The 20,666-nt window shown below is 52.4% G+C and overlaps 1 protein-coding gene across 1 annotated transcript in view; it reads left to right on the top strand.

Moving 5' to 3' along the window:
• MYO15A (myosin XVA) overlaps positions 1-20,666 on the top strand; it is an 85,243-nt gene that overhangs the window by 7,100 nt on the left and 57,477 nt on the right. The window contains exons 4-21 of the mRNA XM_074964869.1: positions 1,095-1,177; positions 1,746-1,809; positions 2,204-2,313; positions 2,872-2,946; positions 3,421-3,511; positions 6,722-6,825; positions 8,707-8,770; positions 8,856-8,969; positions 9,313-9,474; positions 10,239-10,352; positions 10,949-11,007; positions 12,243-12,366; positions 14,019-14,114; positions 14,500-14,631; positions 16,204-16,329; positions 16,564-16,641; positions 18,139-18,293; positions 18,770-18,815. Of these exons, the coding sequence (XP_074820970.1) occupies positions 1,095-1,177; positions 1,746-1,809; positions 2,204-2,313; positions 2,872-2,946; positions 3,421-3,511; positions 6,722-6,825; positions 8,707-8,770; positions 8,856-8,969; positions 9,313-9,474; positions 10,239-10,352; positions 10,949-11,007; positions 12,243-12,366; positions 14,019-14,114; positions 14,500-14,631; positions 16,204-16,329; positions 16,564-16,641; positions 18,139-18,293; positions 18,770-18,815 (1,797 nt within the window). The remainder of the gene's footprint in view (positions 1-1,094; positions 1,178-1,745; positions 1,810-2,203; positions 2,314-2,871; positions 2,947-3,420; positions 3,512-6,721; positions 6,826-8,706; positions 8,771-8,855; positions 8,970-9,312; positions 9,475-10,238; positions 10,353-10,948; positions 11,008-12,242; positions 12,367-14,018; positions 14,115-14,499; positions 14,632-16,203; positions 16,330-16,563; positions 16,642-18,138; positions 18,294-18,769; positions 18,816-20,666) is intronic.

The raw sequence follows: 20,666 nt of genomic DNA, 5'->3' as shown, positions 1-20,666 counted from the left end.
TGCGTGCAAGGGGGTGAAGCTTGTAGAATAAATGAATCTTTGGGAGGGGGGTTGGTGGGCTCGTCCCACATAGGGCCCAGCATGAAAGCGTGGGTGAAGAGGGGAAAGACAAGGCTGGTATCATCAGTGGAACCAAGGGGAGGGGCAGGGCATGTGGTTAGAGATGCAGACCAGGGCAGAGCTGTGCAGCGTTTGGAAAGCAAGGCTGAGAGGTGTGAGCTGGACGTGGTAAGTGAGGGGGAGCCAGGGGAGTGATGCAGGGGGGAGCGGCATGGTCTGATCTCCAGACATCTCTCTGCTGAAGCCCCCGCCTCTAGACAGCCTCCTGCCCGAAGGGGTCGCTCCATAGCAGCTGTACCCCTGAACTGGGCCCGTTCTGTTCTCCTTTATTGGAAAGCCACGTCCATCGGGCAGCTGATTTTAGTCAGTGCCTCCATAGTTACACTGGAACCCCCTGGTTAGTGTGTGACGCATGCCCCAGTTTGCAGAGATATGGCCCCAAGGCAGGCCCTGGCTCCAAGGGCTGGCTCTTTAGCTCAAGCTGTAGCTGCTCATGCTTTTAGCTCTGGAGGTGCCTGGTTCAATTCCAGTCATGCTGGCCAAAATGGTGGCCATCACACACCCACGCCCCAAAAGGGGTGAGGCGATAGGACCTGCTCCAGGGCCTGGTGTCCCAACCCCCACACGGTCATGGCCTTATCGGTGGCTGTACCAGGTGATGCCACCTGGTGGCTGCTGCAATGAAGGGACTTGGCAGCAAAGGATCAGGGTCAAACCACCCCCTTTGCAAAGTCCCTTCTGTAACCACCGGCTCCGCTTGCACAAGCCTCATTGCTCCCTAGGGTTTCCTCTTCCTGATGGGAGAGGGTTGAGCCAGCAGCAGTCACTATAGAGCAGTGGGGATCTTGTCCCCAGCACTGGCAGACGGACACGCCAGTTGGATCAGTTTGGGAGCCATAGCTTGGCTTGGGGTCCGACCCCGACTCTCTGTCTCGGGAGGCCCCCGAGCTGGCCGGAGTAGTTCTCTGGGTAACGCTGCCCAGCTGCACCCTGCAATAACTGCCTGATCTGCATGTCTTAATTCCTGAGTGTAGATGCACTCCATCCGCAACCTGCCGTGCAGGAGCCCCCGAGAAGAGCCGAAGGCAGATGGCGTGGAGGACATGACCCAGCTGCAGTAAGTGACTGACCGGCATGCTCTGGTTGATCTAAAAGGAAAGCTAATCACCATGGGCTGGCTGGTGTCACTCAGCAGAGCACCATTGTGGGCTAGGGGCCTGGGAATCAGGAATCTGGGGTATAGGCCCAGCTCTGCCACCGACCTGCTGTGTGACCTTGGGTGAGTCCCATCATCTCAGTGTCCCCTCCTACCCTCTGTCTTAGCTGTTTGGGGCAGGGGCCATGTCTCACTTTGGTTATGTAGAGTGACTAGCACAATGTGCTCCCCAGGCCCTAGCATGGACCATGCCCACTGCTGTGAACAGCTCCTGCAGGTGCCCTCCTCCGACCCACTTTAAGATCTCACCAGCCTCGGCACTGGATTCCCGTAGTCTGACTCCAGCCTCGCTTTTTGGAGCTTTGACTGCGTGTGCCTGGGACGGGTGCCTTTGCTTTGCACGTTGGTAGCACTGAGCTGGCTGGGATTTCATTTGTGGAGCCGACAGGAGTGGATCTGTTGGCCATCAGCCTCATCCTCTTTATGAAAGTGCTATGCCTTGATCCCTGTTCTGTGCTGTGTGTTCCAGGGACCTCCAGGAGGGGGCAGTGCTGCACAACATCAAGACGAGGTTTGACCGCGAGTTAATCTACGTAAGTTCCTGGCAGCTGAAGTCGCACTCAGAGCTCATTGCAGGCCTCAGGGTCTCCACGAGATTACCAGTGGAGGGTCCGGCCTGACACCGATATGCAGAATGTGCAGAATGTGTGTCTGGTGGGTCACTCACGGCACAGCGTGTCAGGACGCCTGGGTTCTAGTCTGCTTCAACCGCATCTCGCTATGTGATTTTTGAGCAAGTGATAAACCAATCCGTGCCGCTGTTTCCCAGAGATGGACCTTCCCCCACTTTTGTAAAGTGCTTTGAGATCCTTTGGTCAATGGCATTAGGCATTACTGTCACTCAGCTTAGATACCTGCTGCTCATCTTCTGCCGAGCAGCGTAAAAACATAAGCAGCTCTTCCTCTGTGTGTCTCTTGCTGTTGCAGACCTATATAGGCAGCATCTTAGTGTCCGTGAACCCCTACAAAATGTACAACATCTATGGGACGGAGCAGGTGCTGCAGTATGAAGGAAGGGCGCTGGGAGAGAATCCCCCGTAAGTACCTCCCCCGCACGGAGCGCAGTGTGCTGTCTGTCTCCTCCTGGCATGTTACAGTCCCCTTCTGGCTGGTGTCTTAGCTGCACAGCCCGGCTGCTCGGGGTCCTTGCGCTCTCCTTGAGCTCAGATTGTCGTGGCCGGGGACCCGAGCCTGCAGAGCTTGCTCCAGGGAGTAATCCTCTCTCACCCCAGTAGCCCCACTGCAATCCACCACCACTTGGGGCAGGGCTGAGCAGCTTAGGGGAGGTGCTGCAGAGGGCGCTCAGGCCCAGACGGTCGGTCTGATGATAAAGCAGCTGTCTTCTCTCTCAAGTGGAGATCCCAGCGCAGGTAACAGATCTTCCCTGCCCATGGGTAGCAAGCCTGAGGTTTGATCCTGCTGGGTGTCTTCAGACTTCCTTTGTGCCCGTGGGTGACCTAAGGCAAGGGAGCTGGCGCAGCTCAGAGCACCAGAAGCCTCACCCGGCTACCAGCCAGGGTGTTCGGCTGGTGGGAACCCCTCCTCTGCAGGGACTGTTTTACCCTTAACGCTCTGTGCATCTGGCTCTTTTGCAGACACCTTTTTGCTATTGCAAACATCGCCTATACCAAAATGATGGATGCCAAACACAACCAGTGTATTATCATCAGGTGAGAGCTTGTGGCCTGGCTGCGGAAAGGGAGCTCCCCTTTTGTTCCAAGAGGTGGCCCCTCTAGCTCCGGGTTGAGCCCGCTCATGGCAGCTTGCCCAGTCACTGCCCATGCCACACCTGGCCTGCAGGTAGATCTGAGACGTCCTTCTGCAGGGCTGCGAAGCTGGCATCTTTATCATCATCGTCCTGGCAAATTCCAAAGGGATGTACATTGAGCGCTTCCCGGATCGATCTCTAGCTGGCGTCTTTAACCAGCACCACAGTAGTAAAATCAATATAATGGTAAAACCGCCAAGCCTGGTCCAGGCCCTGCTGAAGCCAGTCGGAATTTGGCCGTTGATTTCAAAGGGAGCAGGGCCGAGCACAGCACCCATAGCACGTGTAGCTGCCGCTCGGTTCGGTAACCTCTCGGCCGGCTTCGGGTGATTGCGCGCTCAGCGACCTGCCTTACGTTCGCGTCTTCTCTTTCTAGTGGCGAAAGTGGTTCAGGCAAAACGGAAGCCACCAAGCTGGTCCTGCGTTACCTGGCAGCGGTCAATCAGAAACGCAATGTGATGCAGCAGGTACGGTCTCCTTTCCAGACGCCACGAGTTATGGTGCCGCTTGCTCCTGGATGGCTGCGGCTGCCACGTGTGCTGCCATGAGCCACCAATGTGCCCTGAGAGCCGGTAGAAAGGTGGGAGGTACCGGGGGTGAGTGGCAGCCTGGCAGGTGCATTTGACCAGGATGTACTGGCCTGCTCCGCCGCACGGCAGGTGCGTCCTCTCAGATGTCCCAGCCTGGCTGGCAGCTTGGCAGATGTGTCCCCATGGACAGAATCAGCACATTTTGCAACCCAGCAGGTGCAAGCATTCCCTCAGGAGGTACCTGGGGCATTCAGCATGAGTCAGTTAAAACTGAAGGCTGTTTGGAGCCTCTTCCCATGATGGCTTTCAGGGCCTTATTCCCTGGAGCCATTCGCAGGCACTCATTTTTCCTTGGGACCCACTTGGGGTCTCTCGGCTCCCTCCAAAACCCTCCCTCCCTTGCTCTCCATGGCTAAACTCAGGGGTCTCTTGGGACACCAAGCTGTGCTCCTCCTGCCGGAGTAGGGGCCTTCCTCCCCAAATCGCAGCACAGAAGTTCATTCTGCCTGGCAAAGAGAGCATCAGACGGACCCTGGGTGAAAGCCAGAGAAGGGTCTGCCTTCTAGGAAGCCTTATACAGCCCCTCTGCAGCAGCAGGAAGGGCAGATGTCGGTCCCATTCTAGGGAGGTAGGTCCCTTTCCCCAGATAAATCCTGGGTAAACGTACAGTTCTTTGCGGTAGAGTGTGGCTTATTATCCTCTTCTCACGGCCGGTGTGTTGGTGACCCTGACCTGTTGTTGTTCCCTGCTGCACTACCATAGATAGAGGTACGGGGTGTGTGTGTGGGATGCAAAATTTCCTCTTACCTAACAGACTTATGCCGAAGTGGCCTGCTGTTTTATCTCTGCTGAGGCTAAATCCTGCGGCTCAGAACTCCCCTAGGAGTCACTGGAGTTTTTTTTTGCCTGCAGCCTTGAGCCCTGTGTGTGCGTGCATGGTTTTGCAGTGACTATCTTTCCCTTCGCTCTCCTACTCTCCTTCTCCCCTCCTGCCCTCCTTCAGCCATCAGCAAGGGGGGGAGTTACAGCTCCCCTGGCACTCAGCAGACAGGCTAGAAAACCTAAGAAAACCCTCTCGCATTAAAACCACCCCTCGCCCCCAGCCTCGTGTGGGAGCTGTTGCAGAGCAGACAATGACTGTTGCATTTGTGGGCAGGTCACTGTATTCCACTCCTTAAACAGAAAAGGGACCAAAGGAAGCCAAACCCTGGTCTCTCTTCATTGTTTAGCCAAATGTTTAACTTGGAAGCACCATATTCCTAAGACCACTTCTGGAGGAGAACAGAGGTTTTGCTGTATTCGCCAGTTCTCAGGCCCTGAATGCCAGGGATGGCTCGTGTCAGTCACAACTACTGATGGTGAAAAACATTTCCGAGCAGTGCTGGGTCCACCAATGGGCCAGAGGTGCCAATGCCCAAGGCATCATTTTTCTTTTTTAAAAAATGTAATTATTAATTTAAAATTATTCCCGTGGCATCTAAGAACCCCATTGTGCCTGGTGCTGTAAACAACAAAAAGATTTGTTGGGGAAAAGTCAACATGGTTTTTGTAAAGGGAAATCACGCCTCACCAATCTACTAGAATTCTTTGAGGGGGTCAACAAGCATGTGGACAAAGGGGATCCAGTGGATATAGTGTACTTAGGTTTTCAGAAAGCCTTTGACAAGGTCCCTCACCAAAGACTCTTAAGCAAAGTAAGCTGTCATGGGATGAGAATGAAGGTCTTCTCATAGATTGGTAACTGGTTAAAAGATAGGAAACAAAGGGTAGGAATAAATGGTCAGTTTTCAGAATGGAGAGAGGTAAATAGTGGTGTCTCCCAAGGGTCTGTACTGGGACCAGTCCTATTCAACATATTCATAAATGATCTGGAAAAAGGGGTAAACCAGTGAGGTGGCAAAATTTGCAGATGATACAAAACTACTCAAGATAGTTAAGTCCCAAGCAGACTGCAAGGAGGTACAAAAGGATCTCACAAAACTGGGTGACTGGGCAACAAAATGGCAGATGAAATTTAATGTTGATAAATGCAAAGTAATGCACATTGGAAAACACAATCCCAACTATCCATATAAAATGATGGGGTCTAAATTATCTGTTACCACTCAAGAAAAAGCTCTTGGAGTCATTGTGATAGTTCTCTGAAAACATCCACTCAATGTGCAGCGGTTCAAAAAAGTGAACAGAGTGTTAGGAACCATTAGGAAAGGGATAGATAATAAGACAGAAAATATCGTATTGCCTCTATATAAACCCATGGTATGCCCACATCTTGAATACTGCGTGCAGATGTGATCTCCTCATCTCAAAAAAGATATATTGGAATTGGAAAAGGTTCAGGGAAGGGCAACAAAAATGATTAGGGGTATGGAACGGCTGCCATATGAGGAGAGATTAATAAGACTGGGACTTTTCAGCTTGGAAAAGAGACAACTAAGGGGGGATATGAGAGAGGTCTATAAAATCATGACTGGTGTGGAGAAAGGGAAAAAGGAAGTGTTATTAACCCCTTCACATAAAACAAGAACCAGACGGTCACACAAGGAAATTAATAGGCGTCCAGTTTAAAAAAACAAAAGGAAGTACTTCACACGATGCACATTTGTCAACTGTGAAACTCGTTGCCAGGGGATGCTGTGAAGGCCAAAAGTATAAATGGGTTCAAAAAAGAATTAGATAATCTCATGGAGGATGGTTCCATCAATGGCTATTAGCCAAGATGGTCAGAGACACAACCCCACGCTCTGGGTGTCCCTAAACTTCTGGGAGCTGGGACTGGGCGACAGGAGATGGATCACTCGACCGTTGCCCTGTTCTGTTCATTCTCTCTGGAGCACCTGGCACTGGCCACTGTCGGCAGACTCAGGATATTGGGCTAGCTGGACCACTGGTCTGACCCAGTGTGGCCCGTCTTATGTTCTTATACAAAGGATGGGGAAGGCTTTTATTTCCTGTCCCCAAGAGGAGCAGGCTGGAGATGGAGGCACCATTTTTATCCTTGGCCCAGGGCTGCCAGGAGGGTTAATCCGATGTGTCTAGCAAGCCTTTCATTTCTGCACTATGCCCATCACTGCAGCATCGTGGCGCCCCTGGTTGGACTGTCTCACCCTGACGGGCTCTTGGTGTTTTTTTGTCTGGCTGGGGCAGATCCTCGAAGCAACCCCCCTGCTGGAATCGTTCGGAAATGCCAAAACAGTGAGGAACGACAACTCCAGCAGGTTTGGGAAATTTGTGGAAATCTTTCTGGAGGAGTAAGTAACGATGAGCATATGAGTGTCCCTCTAACACCCCACTCTGTGTGTCTGAAAGTGACCCCCAGCCCGAGGGAATTCCACCCCACGGTCCTGCCTCTGGGCTGCTGACTTGAGGGGCCAATCGAACCTCTGGGAGATGTTAGATCCTTGTGCTCCTTGACTGTGATTTAATGGTTCCATGCAAAGCACGGGAACCATTCAGCTCCTCGGGCTGGGCGGTTGGCCATTCCAGCCGCAGGCAACTCTTTGTGGAAAGGAGTCTCCCCTGACAGATTGTATTCTTGTCCCTCTTGCGTGTGGGGAGGGGTTGTTTGATTTTAAGGGTCTGCTTTTAAAAAAATCAGGTGTGTGCCATTGCACACCTAATTTGCACCACCAGTTGTGTGACTGTGAGCACTGCCTAATAGATGTGTAACCGGCTGCACGCACACCCAATTGCTAGAGCTGCATATGCAGTCGCGGTAACTATGAGCACAACTCAGGCCTCCGCTTCAAATATCAGGCCCTACAAATATTCCCCCTGTTGAGCTCCCCCAGTCCCAACTGACATGGCCTTGTAAGGGGCTGCCATTCCTCCAGTCTCTGGATACATCTCAGTCTCTCATCCAGATACATGAATCTGGGGGGGTGACGGGCTTCCATGGGGGCTGGGATATAGGACATGGGAGCACCAGCTCCCCAGCAGAAGGCAGGGGCTTCCTCAGTTCATGGCACACACAGAGAAACTAGATAAAAATTTAACTGCTCTTGCTGGAAGGTTGCAACGCAACAAGAGTTTATTTCTTAGAATTCAGAACGATAGCACACTGTAACCAAAACCAGAGAGTGACAAAGCAGGCTGCTCCCTAAAACAAAGAAGCACAAGTCACCCCACCTTGCTCTTAGGCTGGCTGCCTGCAGATTGCCTGCTGCTCCCAGCCACTTCACAACACAGCCCTCCAGCATGCAAGCAGGACCAGGAACTGCTTTCCCCCTTCCCACTCTTAAAGTGATAGCTTGCGGTTCCAACCCCTGTCCTCAATACACCACACTCAGCAACTCAAATCCTCCACCCTTCTCGTTGGTCCTCTTGCTTAGCCTGGGAATTGGGCAGCTATCGTGGTTTTCTGACTGCCCATCCATCCACACGGACTTCAGTCATGTTGCTTAATGCACAGCTGGAAGGCACTCAGATACTGTGGTGATGAGGGCAGTGTAAGAACCTTTGCAGAATAGACTAGAGTCCATCTCTCCCCACTGGGAACAAGGAGGAGGTTCTCTTCTAGTTGTCTCTTCTGCACTGGCTTTTAGTGCAGGAAGTTTAATTGCCACCTGTCTGACTCAGTCTCCCAGGCTGCAACAGCCGTTCTGTTGTCTGTGATGGCTGCACATGGTTGGCCCTTTGTTTACCATAGGCAGCAGCAGGCAGGTGGCATTCTCGTGGTTCTCCCCTCGCTCAGCTGTGCTGGGGGTTGCAGCATGGGCACCTGGGTAGCAAGATACCCACAGGGCTGAGCTCTGAGGCAGATTCAGCTCAGATTCAAGGAAAAACAAGGGGCAATGACGAGTCCTTGGACCCAGCGGTATTTCAGGGGAGAGATGGGATGAGATGCTGGGCTGGCAATGCCAGCCCTCGGGGATGGAGTTGAACCGTACTGGAGTAGGACGTTTCCCACTGAGCAGACAGGCTGGGACCTTGGGCGACATTCACGTTCCTCTGGAGTGCTGAGCAGGAGCCATTGGTTGGCATCGGTTGGGCACCTCCCACACAGCCAGTGTCCTGCGGGTGCAGAGGGCTGGGTGTGGATAGATCCTCAGTCCTTCCTTCACTCTCTTATGTCTGACGAGATGCCTTGCTAAGATTCGCAGCCCCCAGGCGCTAACCTTTGTCTCTCCCAGAGGCTTGATCTGTGGTGCCATAACCTCACAGTACCTTCTTGAGAAATCAAGGATCGTGTTTCAGGTGAGTCCCAGCATTTATCGTGCCACCCCCCACTGCCATCACCATGTCATGATGTTTCCTTAGTCTTGTCCCTCTTGTTTCATAGGCCAACAACGAAAGGAACTATCACATATTCTATGAGATGCTGGCTGGCCTTCCTGCTCAGCAGAAGCAGCAATTCTGCCTTCAAGATGCAGAAACTTACTATTACCTGAACCAGGTATGGGGCCCACGTCTGCCCATGAGCTCAGCAATCAGGCCCACTTAATTTATTATTTCTACTGGTGCAGCACCCAAAAGCCCCAATCAGGATCTGGGACCCATTGTCCAAGGCCCTGTACAAACACACAGACAGACGCAGCCCCGCCTCAAACAGCTGACAACCTGCAATTCCATTTCTTTCTGCAGCTGTGATAGCGCCCAAGTCCTTGTGACATTCAGGTTGCTTCGCTCCCCAGATTGGTAAATCCCCAGTCCCCGTAAATTTCTGTCCCCTGTCGTGGCTAATTCCTGGGCCTCAGATTGCATATTCCACAGATATGCTCTGATTGGGACCTTTGCAGGGAGGTAACTGCGAGATTCCTGGCAAGAGTGATGCTGAGGATTTCCGGAGGTTGCTCAGCGCCATGGAGATCCTGAACTTCAGCACCGAGGACCAGAACAGCATCTTCCGAATTCTGTCTTCCATCCTCCACCTGGGGAACGTCTACTTTGAAAAATACGAGGTAATCGGCTCCCAGGGGAGAGATGGGAAGGGGACCCAGGGCGCAAAGAGATACTGGTAGCAAGGACTTTAGATGCATGCTGCGAACTAGGGCTTTGATCCCATGTCTGTTGGAGCCAATGCAAAGACTCTGGTTTGGCTTCCATGGAATCTGGACCAGACCCTAAGCCCCTGTGCAGGGAGGAAGCTCTCAAAAGAAAATTGAACCCAAGATTTTAGCTTCTCTCAGTTTTGTGGAATCTGCATCCAAAAAAAATCCCTGGCCCACAGGGGATCCTGGCACCATGGGGCACCCGAACTACAATGCCCAGGAAGGCCTACAGCAGCTTTGGCAGTTCCATGTCGAACCAGCAGACACAAAACGTTTTGATGTTTCAAATCAACACTTTTCTGAACTTGCCGTTCTGCAAAGCCAATTGAGATTTCAACATTTTGGATCCATCTGGGACAAAAACCAACGTCAGAATATCAGCCTTTCCCACAGGAGGGACGTTCTGATTCTTCCTCCAGCGCTACACAATAATGTTGACAATGAGCCAGATCCTCCGCTAGAGTAAATCAGCGTAGCCCAAGTGAAGTCAATGCTTCTATGAACACCAGGTCAATGGAGCTACACTGATTTACTCCAGCTCAGGATCAGGGCCTATATTCATAATCAGAGATGGACAAGGCCTTCAGTATGAGGTCCCCTAGGTTGTCCCTGGGTACCAACTGTGCTGGCCCCTGGGAAGTTGCCTGCCAACGGGCTGTCTTTGCCTTTCGCAGACAGACTGCCAGGAGGTCGCGTCAGTGGTGAGCGCAAGAGAGATCCGTGCAGTAGCCGAGCTGCTCCAGATCTCGCCAGAGGGGCTGCAGAAGGCCATCACGTTCAAAGTGACGGTAAGGCCCGTGGATTCGAGACGGCTGGTTGGACAGGTGGGTGCTGTGGCTAGAGGGACAAATGGGGGAGGTAGACGGCAGTGAAGACAGTCTCTGCTCTGAGACCCTGCTCACTTCATTGCCCCGCAGGGGACCGGTGTATTTTCAGTATCTGATCTGCCAGCCGGGAACCACTGCTTTGCTTTTCATGTTTGTGGAACATCCCTGTGGAGTCCTCTGCCCCCCTCATCTCTCTCTCCATTTATACAACATCTAGGTGTGTCTTGGCATCTCCCACCAATGGACGGTTGCCAGACCTTTGTCCCATCCATTTCTGAAGGACTCAAGAGATGCTCCCTGTGGACAACTGTCCCACCCTCTAATAGGCCTCACTGACTGTGAAGCTTTCTCTGAATTTTCCTTCGCCGGGTTTCATCTCATCCCTCTTCTCCTGCTCTCCATCTGCCCAGTTCAGAATGGAGCAGTGCATGCTGGGGCTTGTAGTCTCCCGTCGGCCGCACATCTACATTAAGAGGGGATGGTGGCCCCGGGTTGGCCACACTGTCTTTAGCGGGGATTTCACCTGTTTGTTTGTTTGGTTTTGCCCTTCTCAACAGGAAACACTGAGGGAGAAGATTTTCACCCCCCTCACTGTAGAAAGTGCCGTTGATGCCAGGTAAAGGGATTCTTTGTTAGGAGATGCCGGGATCTGTCTCTGGCTTGTTAGCACGCCACACATGGGGACTGAGGGATTCAGAATGAGGAAAGGCTGGCAGGCAGTGGCATCTTATCAAAACATGTAATAAACACAGCCAGATGCTGTGGACAGGGTGGCAGGCAAGCCCAGCTGTCCTGCTTTAGGTGGGATTCAGCAGACCAATCTACTTTGTCCCTGCCCTATCTACTTATATCCCCCCGCCCCCCCCCCCCGCCACAGTAGCTGAGCACTTAGCAATCTTTACCTGTCAGGTAGGGCATGGCTGTAGTCCCCATTTAATAGATGGGACACGGAGCCACAGAGAGACTAAGTGACTTGCTCAAGGTTGTACAGGGCACCCGTGGCAGAGCAGGGAATTGAACCCAGGTGTCCCAAGTCCAGGCTAGCGCCCTTACCACTAGGTTTTCCTTCCTCTCTATCCGTTGTTATCCTTCCTTTCCCTTCCCTGTTGTAAGACATGTCAAATGTCCTACTTCTTCCCTTGCCATCCCACCCCGTGGCTAACCGGTGCAAAGGCAGGAAACCTTCCCCCTTGTGACTGACAAAAACCCGGAGAATGCTGAGAGCGTGTTTTCAACGTGTGTCTCAAAACTGAGGGCATTTTGGGGCTCTTTGTTCTGCCCAGGACCCACTCTTCTGTTAGAAACGCCCCAGAGCACAACCTGGTTTTACCTGTGCTATATTTTTTCAGCCTTGCAAAATTGCCCTGGAGATTTACCAGCCCAGGCAGACAATTGACGTGCCCTCTTTTTTCTAGGACGATGGGAAAAATGGATCGTGTGTTACCCACCCATCAGGTAGGGCCAGATCCTCAGCTGGTGTAAATCAGGGTCACTCTCTTGGCTTCAGTGAAGCTGTGGCCATTCACACCCACTGAGGATCTGGCCTGAAGAATTTTACAGTGCTTCCAGGTGGAAATAGACATCCTATGGTTTTGGGTCTGGCCATCTGGTCACTTTCCACTATGCACTGACTATTTTGATCATTTTATTGATGCACGTAACTCAAAATGCTACTGAGAGGCTGGCAGATTTTAGTTGGGTCATGCCCAGGGCAGACTGGGACAGAGGGACTGGGGTGGTGGTGGGAGGGAGCGCTACCAGTCTCCCAAAGCGACTGGGTCTCAGTCTGGCAGCCCCTTCCACATGTTCCTCTGTATCCCAACAGCTGTGCTTGTCTCATCCTTTTCCCAGAGATGCTATTGCCAAGATCCTGTACTCCCTGCTCTTCAGCTGGCTCACGGACAGGGTTAACAAGCTGGTCTACCCTAAAAAGGAGGCTCTTTCCATAGCTATTCTGGATATCTATGGGTTCGAGGTGAGCAAGGCAGAAGCTGCATGTGAGATATTGGCCCATCCCTGATGTCCCTATAGCATATCAGGAGAATAATAATGTGGGACTAAGTGTAGCCTTAGTGTGCGCATGGGCATCTCCCGCTGAAGGCAATGAGGGTCTCAGGCCAGGCCTGAATCCAGCTCCTCGTGAGCTCAGCAGATGACACCGAAAGCCCTGGTGGGACAAATGTGTTACCATCTCACACTGGCACCAGTGTGACCTACTGGGAGCCACAGCGTGACTTACTGGGACCGTGGGACAGAAACAAAAGACATTGTGAATGGAAATGATCACACCATACATTAAATTCTCCTGCCTCCAACTCCCCGCGAGGATTCACAGGAATCCCATCCGGGACCTGAGATTCACCCTCCTGCTTTCTGATGCTGCCGCAAACCCCCCCACCCTCAGTCCCCATGGGCTAGCGACCAGGGCGTTTCACTCACCAATTTTCTAATGACATCTGTGGAGAGAGTTATCGATGGCCAGGGCTTCCCCTTCCCCCTCCATGGAGCCTGGCCAGCATTTCCCTGCATGCTTTGCACTTTGCAGCCATGCACTCAAAATAGTCCCAACTCAGGGCCAGATCCGCAACTGGTGTAAATCATTGCTGCTCTGTTGGATCAACAGAGCGACGCTAACATACACCAGCCAAGGATCTGGCCCGTCAGTCATCTTACTGTAAAACGGTGGATGTGTTTAACATGCGTCTGGTTCCGTCCTCATGGGTTGTAATCCAATACGGGCCTGGGTGACATATGCCTCGTTGTCCTGTAAACATGCCAGCGGCAGAGAATCCGGGAATGGTTTGGAGACTTGGATGGTTTTGCCACCTGGGGCAGGATGCTCACTAAGGTCCAGGCCCAAAGTGCCACTTTCAGTTTTTTCCCTTCCTCAGCAGAGCAAATCCCCCTGAACGGTTTGTCAGGCCCCAGGCACTGATGTCTCCAGAATCGGGGGTGTTTGTGTGTGTTCCAGTCTTGGCCTCGCCACCCAAGCTCTGCTGATCCTCACCCATCACCCCAGCCCACCCTGATTTCTAGATCTGTCTGTTCCTGAGCCCCTGTTCCCATCCCCCAACAACTTCCCCCCTCCACCCCCCGCCCCGAACTTCCTATGCATAAGAACACAGGAGGAGCCAGGCGGGATCAGACCATCTAGGACAGTATCCTCTACCTATGCAATCCAATTCTTTCCTATTTCAGCCGTGGGCCATCTCACAGCTCTGCCAATGTGGCTTAGTCTCGCTGTGTATCATTACCTTCTGTTCCAGTCCAGCTGTACCAGTGCATCTCAGTCCTGATCCCCCTCTCTCCCCCTCATGGGGCCTCCTCCGCTGCTCGTCCCACAGCCCCTCAAACCCTGACCTGCAGCACCCCTTGCTATTCCAGTCCTGAGCCTCTCCTCGAGAGATGCAGCCAGTTGTGACCAATGTTGCCATTTTACATGGTCCTTCTGTGATGAGCACCGATGGGAGCGAGGCTGCGGCCCAGCAAATGCATTTGCAGTTTGGAGAAAAGCCAGGATTAAACTTCTAAGTACAGGGGTGAAAGTCTGCTGTGCTCACTCACTATCCCTTAGCCCTGCTGCACCTGCTTCCAGGCATGCTTTACATGGGCGTGTATTTTCCACAGGACCTCAGCTTTAACAGCTTCGAGCAGCTATGTATCAATTATGCAAACGAATATCTGCAATTCTTCTTCAACAAGATCGTCTTTAAGGAGGAGCAGGTGAGCTGGGGAAGCTGGGTGGAATCGAGGCAGCGCCTGGCCTGTTCCTGCTACCTGCCAAACCTGCAAGTGAGAGAACAGTCCGGCCCCCGCTTTATAACACCTCAGGGAAAGCTACACTGGGTGCTACCATTCCTAGTCCCCAGAGCTTACTTCAAAGCCTGCAGGGCAGGCTCCAGGATTATTTGAAACCCCTCATTCTTTGAAGGCCTTTGGTTGATCCCCGTGCCCCCTGGATAATGGGAGTTCTTCTGGAAAAGATCAGCCTAGTAAGAACTATGTCAAGGCCAAATAATCGTAATAAAGACCTATAAGCCGGCTGACTAAGCCTGAATCACTGCAGCCTTTTGCTACCCCGTGACCTACTTGCATGCGCTTCCTGCAGGAGGAGTACGTCCGGGAACAGATAGAGTGGAAAGAAATCACCTTCAGCGACAATCAGCCCTGCATCGATCTCATTGCTCAAAAGCCACACGGGATTCTGAGGATCCTGGATGACCAGAGCTCCTTCCCACAGGTAGTGGTGCTGCAGAGGGCTTAGCATTGCCCGCGGCTTATTGGCAAAATGCGGTTCATTTTTAAAAGTGATCATGGCAAGCTAACCAGAGAGGCGAGTGCCATTAGCTCCTGCAGATGCCGTGGTAATGGGGCTGATCCGCCAGTCCCTGGGTTCATTCTGATGCCTTGATCTCTGTAAAGGCAGACAGCCTTATTTATATACTCTGATCCTTGTGTACGTAAGCTTTAGAGAGGGATCCTGGAGGCATCCTATGGTCACACTAAAGGCATTGGTTCAAATTCAGAGCTGCTGCGTGAGAAGGTGCAATCCCACTGTCCCCCCACCAGGGATGAAGGCGGCCAACCAGGGCAAATAAACTGGAGCAAGGGCAGGATTGGAGCAAAACTGCCTTGAAACAGGAATTCTTTCCTCTCCGTGGGTGGATGTGTGCACACCAGGGCCCCCTACTGGATGGAATCAGAGTTGCACAACTGTGTGTCACAGGCCCTGTGCTGCTGGATGAGATTCTCCCTTGGCTCGCGTGTTAGGAGGCCCTGGCTTTCAGGCTGTGTCCATACTGAAGCTGGAGATGTAATCTCCCACTCCGGCAGCCATACCTGCGCTAGCTCTGACAGAGCTGGCATGCTAAAAATAGCTGCGGCCGCATGGGAGGTGGAACAGGTTAACCTTCCCGATTACACTCCTGTCTGAAATGCTAGGAATGTACCCGGAGCAGCTAGACTCTCCCATCGCCCATCCAGCTGTGGCTACACTGTGAATGGTATGTCTACTCAAGAAATCACACTCTAGCTCCAGTGTGGACATACCCTTCGAGCAGGAGGGTCTACAGTTCAGCGGCTGTGTTGCTGTGGAGTTGTGAGTGGTCGTGGGGACACCTGTGCAGCATGGAGAGGTTCAGGAAGTTCCAGGTGGCCATAGATTGTCTACAGTGGCTTCCAGCCAGGGATCTCAAAGAGCGTTTACAGATGTTAATAAACAACGCCTCCCAAGCCCCCTAGGAAGGAGGGGACACTGAGACATGTAGCGGTGAGGTGACTTGCCTGAGGTCACACAGTGAGTCAGTGGCAGACCTGGGAACAGATCCCCCAAACATGACTGTCTGACTCAGAGTTCTGTGCTCTAGCCATTCGTCAGTGCTCCTTCCAGCTTGTTGCCCCAAATCCAGGTGAGTTTTACCTGCTTTCAGGTTTCATTCCAAATGTTTTGCCAGCTCTGCCAAGTGCTCCCTGTGATGTAATACCCCCCACCTATAGGCCAATGCTGAACATGGTGATGGTGAGGGGAGGTATCAGAAGTTCCTTCCTGACCCTTCAGGTTATCAATTTACATGCCCTGAAGCATGAAAAATTTTTCCACCCCTAAGTTCATATGAATGGCTCCCAGTGTTACCAATGCTCATGTAATCACCCAGCCCTCGATCTGGCTGACTGCTGCTGCAGAGCAGTCCACAGGGGCTGGTTAAATAGTGATAAAGGCTGGCTAGAACAGTGAGGCTGCATGCTTGTGGCTGTAGCCTGCGGGCAGTCAGGTTGCCTAATTAACCCCTTGCACCCCTATTCCTACTTCCAGGCCACAGACCATACTTTCCTCCAGAAGTGTCATTACCACCATGGCTCCAATGCATTATACACCAAACCAAAGATGCCTCTCCCAGAGTTCACCATCAAACACTATGCTGGCAAAGTAACCTACCAGGTGAGTGGCTGGAGAACTGGGATTCAGAGTAGGACCAGTGCTCTGTAACTGCCAGTCTGGCTCTCTTTCCCACAGCTGTCCCGCGAGCGCTAGATCCTCAGCTGGTGTAAATCACAACTCCAGAGGCGCTCTGCTGGCATACTCCAGCAGAGAATCTGGCCCTTAATTTCTAGATCTTCCATGTCATACCCGATGGGTTTGAGTAACTGGGGAGGGATCTGTTTATTTTTCCAGGTGCACAAGTTCCTGGATAAAAACTATGATCAAGTTCGCCAGGACGTGCTGGACCTTTTTGTCAACAGCAAAACCAAAGTAAGGGCTCACGCTGGCCTCTGACTCTTTGCTGCCATTGCTGGCGGCGCTGGCAGGGAGAGTGGCAGGGAGGGCGCTGGTGATGGATCTGGGGGTTGCCTGATGGTATGGTACAGCAGGATTGCATTTTCTATAAGAGGCAGTGTTGCCTATTAGACAGAGCAGTGGACTGGAGTCAGGAGACCAGGATTCTAGTCCCAGCTCTATCTCTGGCCTATTGGGAATAGACTTCTCTCTGGACCTCAGTGTCCCCAGATGATACTGACCTCCTCTGTAAAGTGCGTCGAGGTCTACAGATGAGAAGAGCTAGGTGTGATTGTTACACATGCTGCCACTCGTGGGACTCCCTTTCCCACTCAGAGCAGTGGCCACAGTGAACATAATTAGCTCCTCCAGTGTTCACAGGGCTGCCATGTGATTTCCCCCCTTGGAACGCTGTCATGCCTCTGGGCAGTATCTGTTATTTGCCTCTAAAGAGCAGCCCGTCAGCTTGCTCTCTGCCGAACAATGCGAATCCTGGCTACCGAGGCAGAATCATGGAAATCGGAACTAGAGAAGGCTTCTGATGTCACCTCCTTCTTCCCCGGGGCTTGGGGCAGGATCGGTCCCTATAATAGGTTTCCCAGGGATTTGTCCAGCCGCTGAAGTCCATTCAAGAAGCTTCTTGGATGTGAGTGGACTTGGAACTAGAGAGGTCTGTGGGTAACCCAGAACACAGAGACACCTGCCAACCTACGGGCACTTGTTAATCCACCTGGCAAGTTGGCCAGTGTGGTTTGTAAATGTACCACCTTCCCCCAAGACAGTGCTCCTGGGCGGGGTATAACAGACAAGGCCACTCTAGGATTTTGAAGAATACTCACATGCAGATGCTAGAGGCAAGCACTTTAACAGCCACTGAACTCATTCCTGATTTACTTGCCCTATCTCACTCCAGCTAACTTGGCCGATAACACTTTGCTCTTCCATAGCGCCTTTGGTCTGAGTATCTCAGACAGATCATGTGACAAAAAACAGATAAGCTTCCCAGCATCCCATGAGGACACAGTACGGGTGATCCCATTTTGTAGGTGGGGAAATCGAGGCACAGAGGAGGGAGGTGACTTTCTTAGGATCACACAGTAAGTCAGTGACAGGGCTGGGAAAAGAATCCAAGAGTCCTGACTCCCATTCCTGTGCTTTAAGTTTTGAACCCTCTGAGGATACACTGTGCACATAACAAACAATAATAATCCCTAACTCTTATCATCAGTAAATCTCAAAGAGCTTCACAGAGGAGGTCAGTATCATTACGCTCATTGTACAGATGGGGAAACTGAGGCCCAGAATGGGGCAGTGACTTGCCTAGGGTCACCCAGCAGGCATTGGCAGAGCTGGGAATAGAACCAGGTCTCCTGAATCCCAATCTAGTGCTTTATCCACTAGGCAACACTACAGAAGACATCTCAACAGAGCCTTATTCCTTCCTGCTTTTTAACTATGCCCCTCCCTTCCAAGGTGGTGGCCAACCTCTTCTTCGGCCATGCCCAGTTGGTGGCCCAGCAGAGGACCATGATGGGGAAGAACAGCACAGTCACCCGGCGGTATAAAGCACCTACGGTGGCAGCTAAGTTCCAGCAGTCACTCCTGGACCTGGTGGAGAAGATGGAGAGGTGAGTGAGCAGAGAGCTTAAAGAAACGGATTCAGAAAATTGCCTATTCAGAGTGGGGAGGAAATGGGCTGGTGGGAAAGATCTGGCAGCTCCTCATCATTCCACATTCCGGAGTGGGGTATAGACCGGCCCAGAGAGTCGTCTCGCAGAGTCCTGGTCTGGAACACGGAGGGAAGGGATCTTTCCAGGACATTGTAACAACATAGTTGCAATACACTGGTCTCCAGAGCCAGAAGCTAGGACTCTCACGGGGCCCAGGGGAGTTAGGTGCCTTGGAAAGTCCCTGCCGGCGTGGCTGACGTGCCTGGAATGCTCTGTGGTGAAGACAGCTGGTCAGCTACTCGGCTTGGTTTCATGGTCACCGTGTGCAGCAGAGACCTCCCAGCACTCCCCGGGAAGCCCTGTGGCCTCCAAGCTTGTGGGTTCCTTTGTCTCGGCTCCCCCAGCGGATAAGCTTGTCTCTCTCTCCGATTCAGGTGCAACCCGTTCTTTGTCCGCTGCCTCAAACCCAACAACAAGAAGGTAAGAACACGCCATGCGGCTGGTGGGCTGGTGGTGGGGAGGCCGGATGCAGGGTTAGCAGTGCCAAGGGTATGTCTCATTGACATAACCCCGGAGAGGGAGTTCCCCCTTCTCTCCCTGTTTCTATTAGTCCTGGGCACAGTGGAAATGGTGGGCTGGGGAATGGGCTGTATGGAGAGGGGCTAGGTGTCCCAAGAGGTCTTGTACCTGTGCTGAGCAATGGCTGTGCCCCTGATGTCAGCTGGAGCTGTGGGTGCCCAGCAGCACCTCTGAACATCACGTCTTACCAAGGCACCCACAAAGGGAGCCCACTTTTAAAAACGGGGGCCAAAGTGACATGCCCAAGGCCACCCTGTGAGCCGGTGGCGGGGCCAGGAATGGAAGCTGCAGTTCCTGATTCTCAACCCTGGGCATCACTCACTAGATCTGGCTTCTTCTTAGCACAGGGAGTAAGGCATGGGTGTCCTATATGGGCATTGTGATAAGTGTGCCCAACCCTGGCTGAGGTCACAGTGGGTGCTGTAAAGGGAGGGGGCTGCTGGTAGCCCAATGCCTTTCAGTTCTGTGCCATGCGGCCTGCAGTGCACCGGGCGAGTCTCCAGTTACAGCTTCACACTGTTCCCCAGCCTGGATCCTATCGCTCCTGTTTGGTGAGATGTCTGGCCTGCAGCTGCCTCATTGAACGAAGGGAGACAATGCACCGAGACTGGACCTCACCCATTGTCTCGGCTTGTTTGCTCTCGAGCAAACACACCTCCTGCTTTCTACCCACTCCCTTTCCCGGTTACCCTCCCAGCTTCCTTTGAGAGAAGAACCAGCTGCTGGGCCAGAGAGACAATAACACGCTGCATTGATGTCTGTCTCTGGCCTCACGCAATGTGTGTCCCAACTATCCTCGGCTGGGTGGAATCTCAGGCCCGCTTAAGTGTGCGTGATCACATCGCCCTCTAGAGGCTGAAACTGTGAGAGACTATAAGCCAGGGGTTCTCAAACTGGGGGTCGGGACCCCTCAGGGGGTCGTGAGGTTATTACCTGGGGGGTTGTGAGCTGTTAGCCTACACACCAAGCCCCGCTTTGCCTCCAGCATTTATAATGGTGTTAAGTATATAAAAAAGTGTTTTTAATTTATAAGGGGGGGTCGCACTCAGAAGCTTGCTATGTGAAAGGGGTCACCAGTACAAAAGTTTGAGAACCACTGCTATAAGCCTTACTATCACCACACAGACTGCGCATTCGGCCACTTAAGACACATCCGGCCTGGGCGACAGCAACCACTTTATTCCTGGAATAGCATTTGTCACAACCGAGCAGATATAAGCTCTCTGCAAACATGCTGCTTGACACTTTATCACAAAGAGCGGGGTGAAAAAGCTCTGTCCAGAGAGGAGAATCCCCTTGGAGATCAGGCTTTAGTTGCCGGTAGCAGGAGGTTTGCAAGCAGATGAACTGCACAAAAGCATTTCAGTAACATCAGGAAATGCGATGCTTTAGCCATGCTGTCTCATATGCAAGAGATTCCTCCCCTCACTAAAAAGAAAAGGAGTACTTGTGGCACCTTAGAGACTAACCAATTTATTTGAGCATGAGCTTTCATGAGCTACAGCTCCTCCTCACTGCCGCCTTCTCCATTTCTTCCTCTCTCTTCTCCCCCAGAGCTCTCCCGAACCAGTGACACTCCCCACACCTAGACCCCATTCAGCAAATCTCTTAAGTAAACGTGGAGCTTTAGGTCCCACTGAAGTCAGTGGCCTGAAGTTGAGCATGTGTCTGAGTGCTTGGCTGAATCGAAGCTCCAAGGCCAAGGATGCTGCACTGCCCCCCACAGCCACCAGCCCTGTCTTCCTCACTCCT

Source organism: Natator depressus, chromosome 10 (genome assembly GCF_965152275.1).
Source record: "Natator depressus isolate rNatDep1 chromosome 10, rNatDep2.hap1, whole genome shotgun sequence".
NCBI classification, from domain to species: Eukaryota; Metazoa; Chordata; order Testudines; family Cheloniidae; genus Natator; species Natator depressus.
Note: the sequence above shows the minus strand (reverse complement) of the source record. Positions and strands in the feature narration are given on the sequence as shown.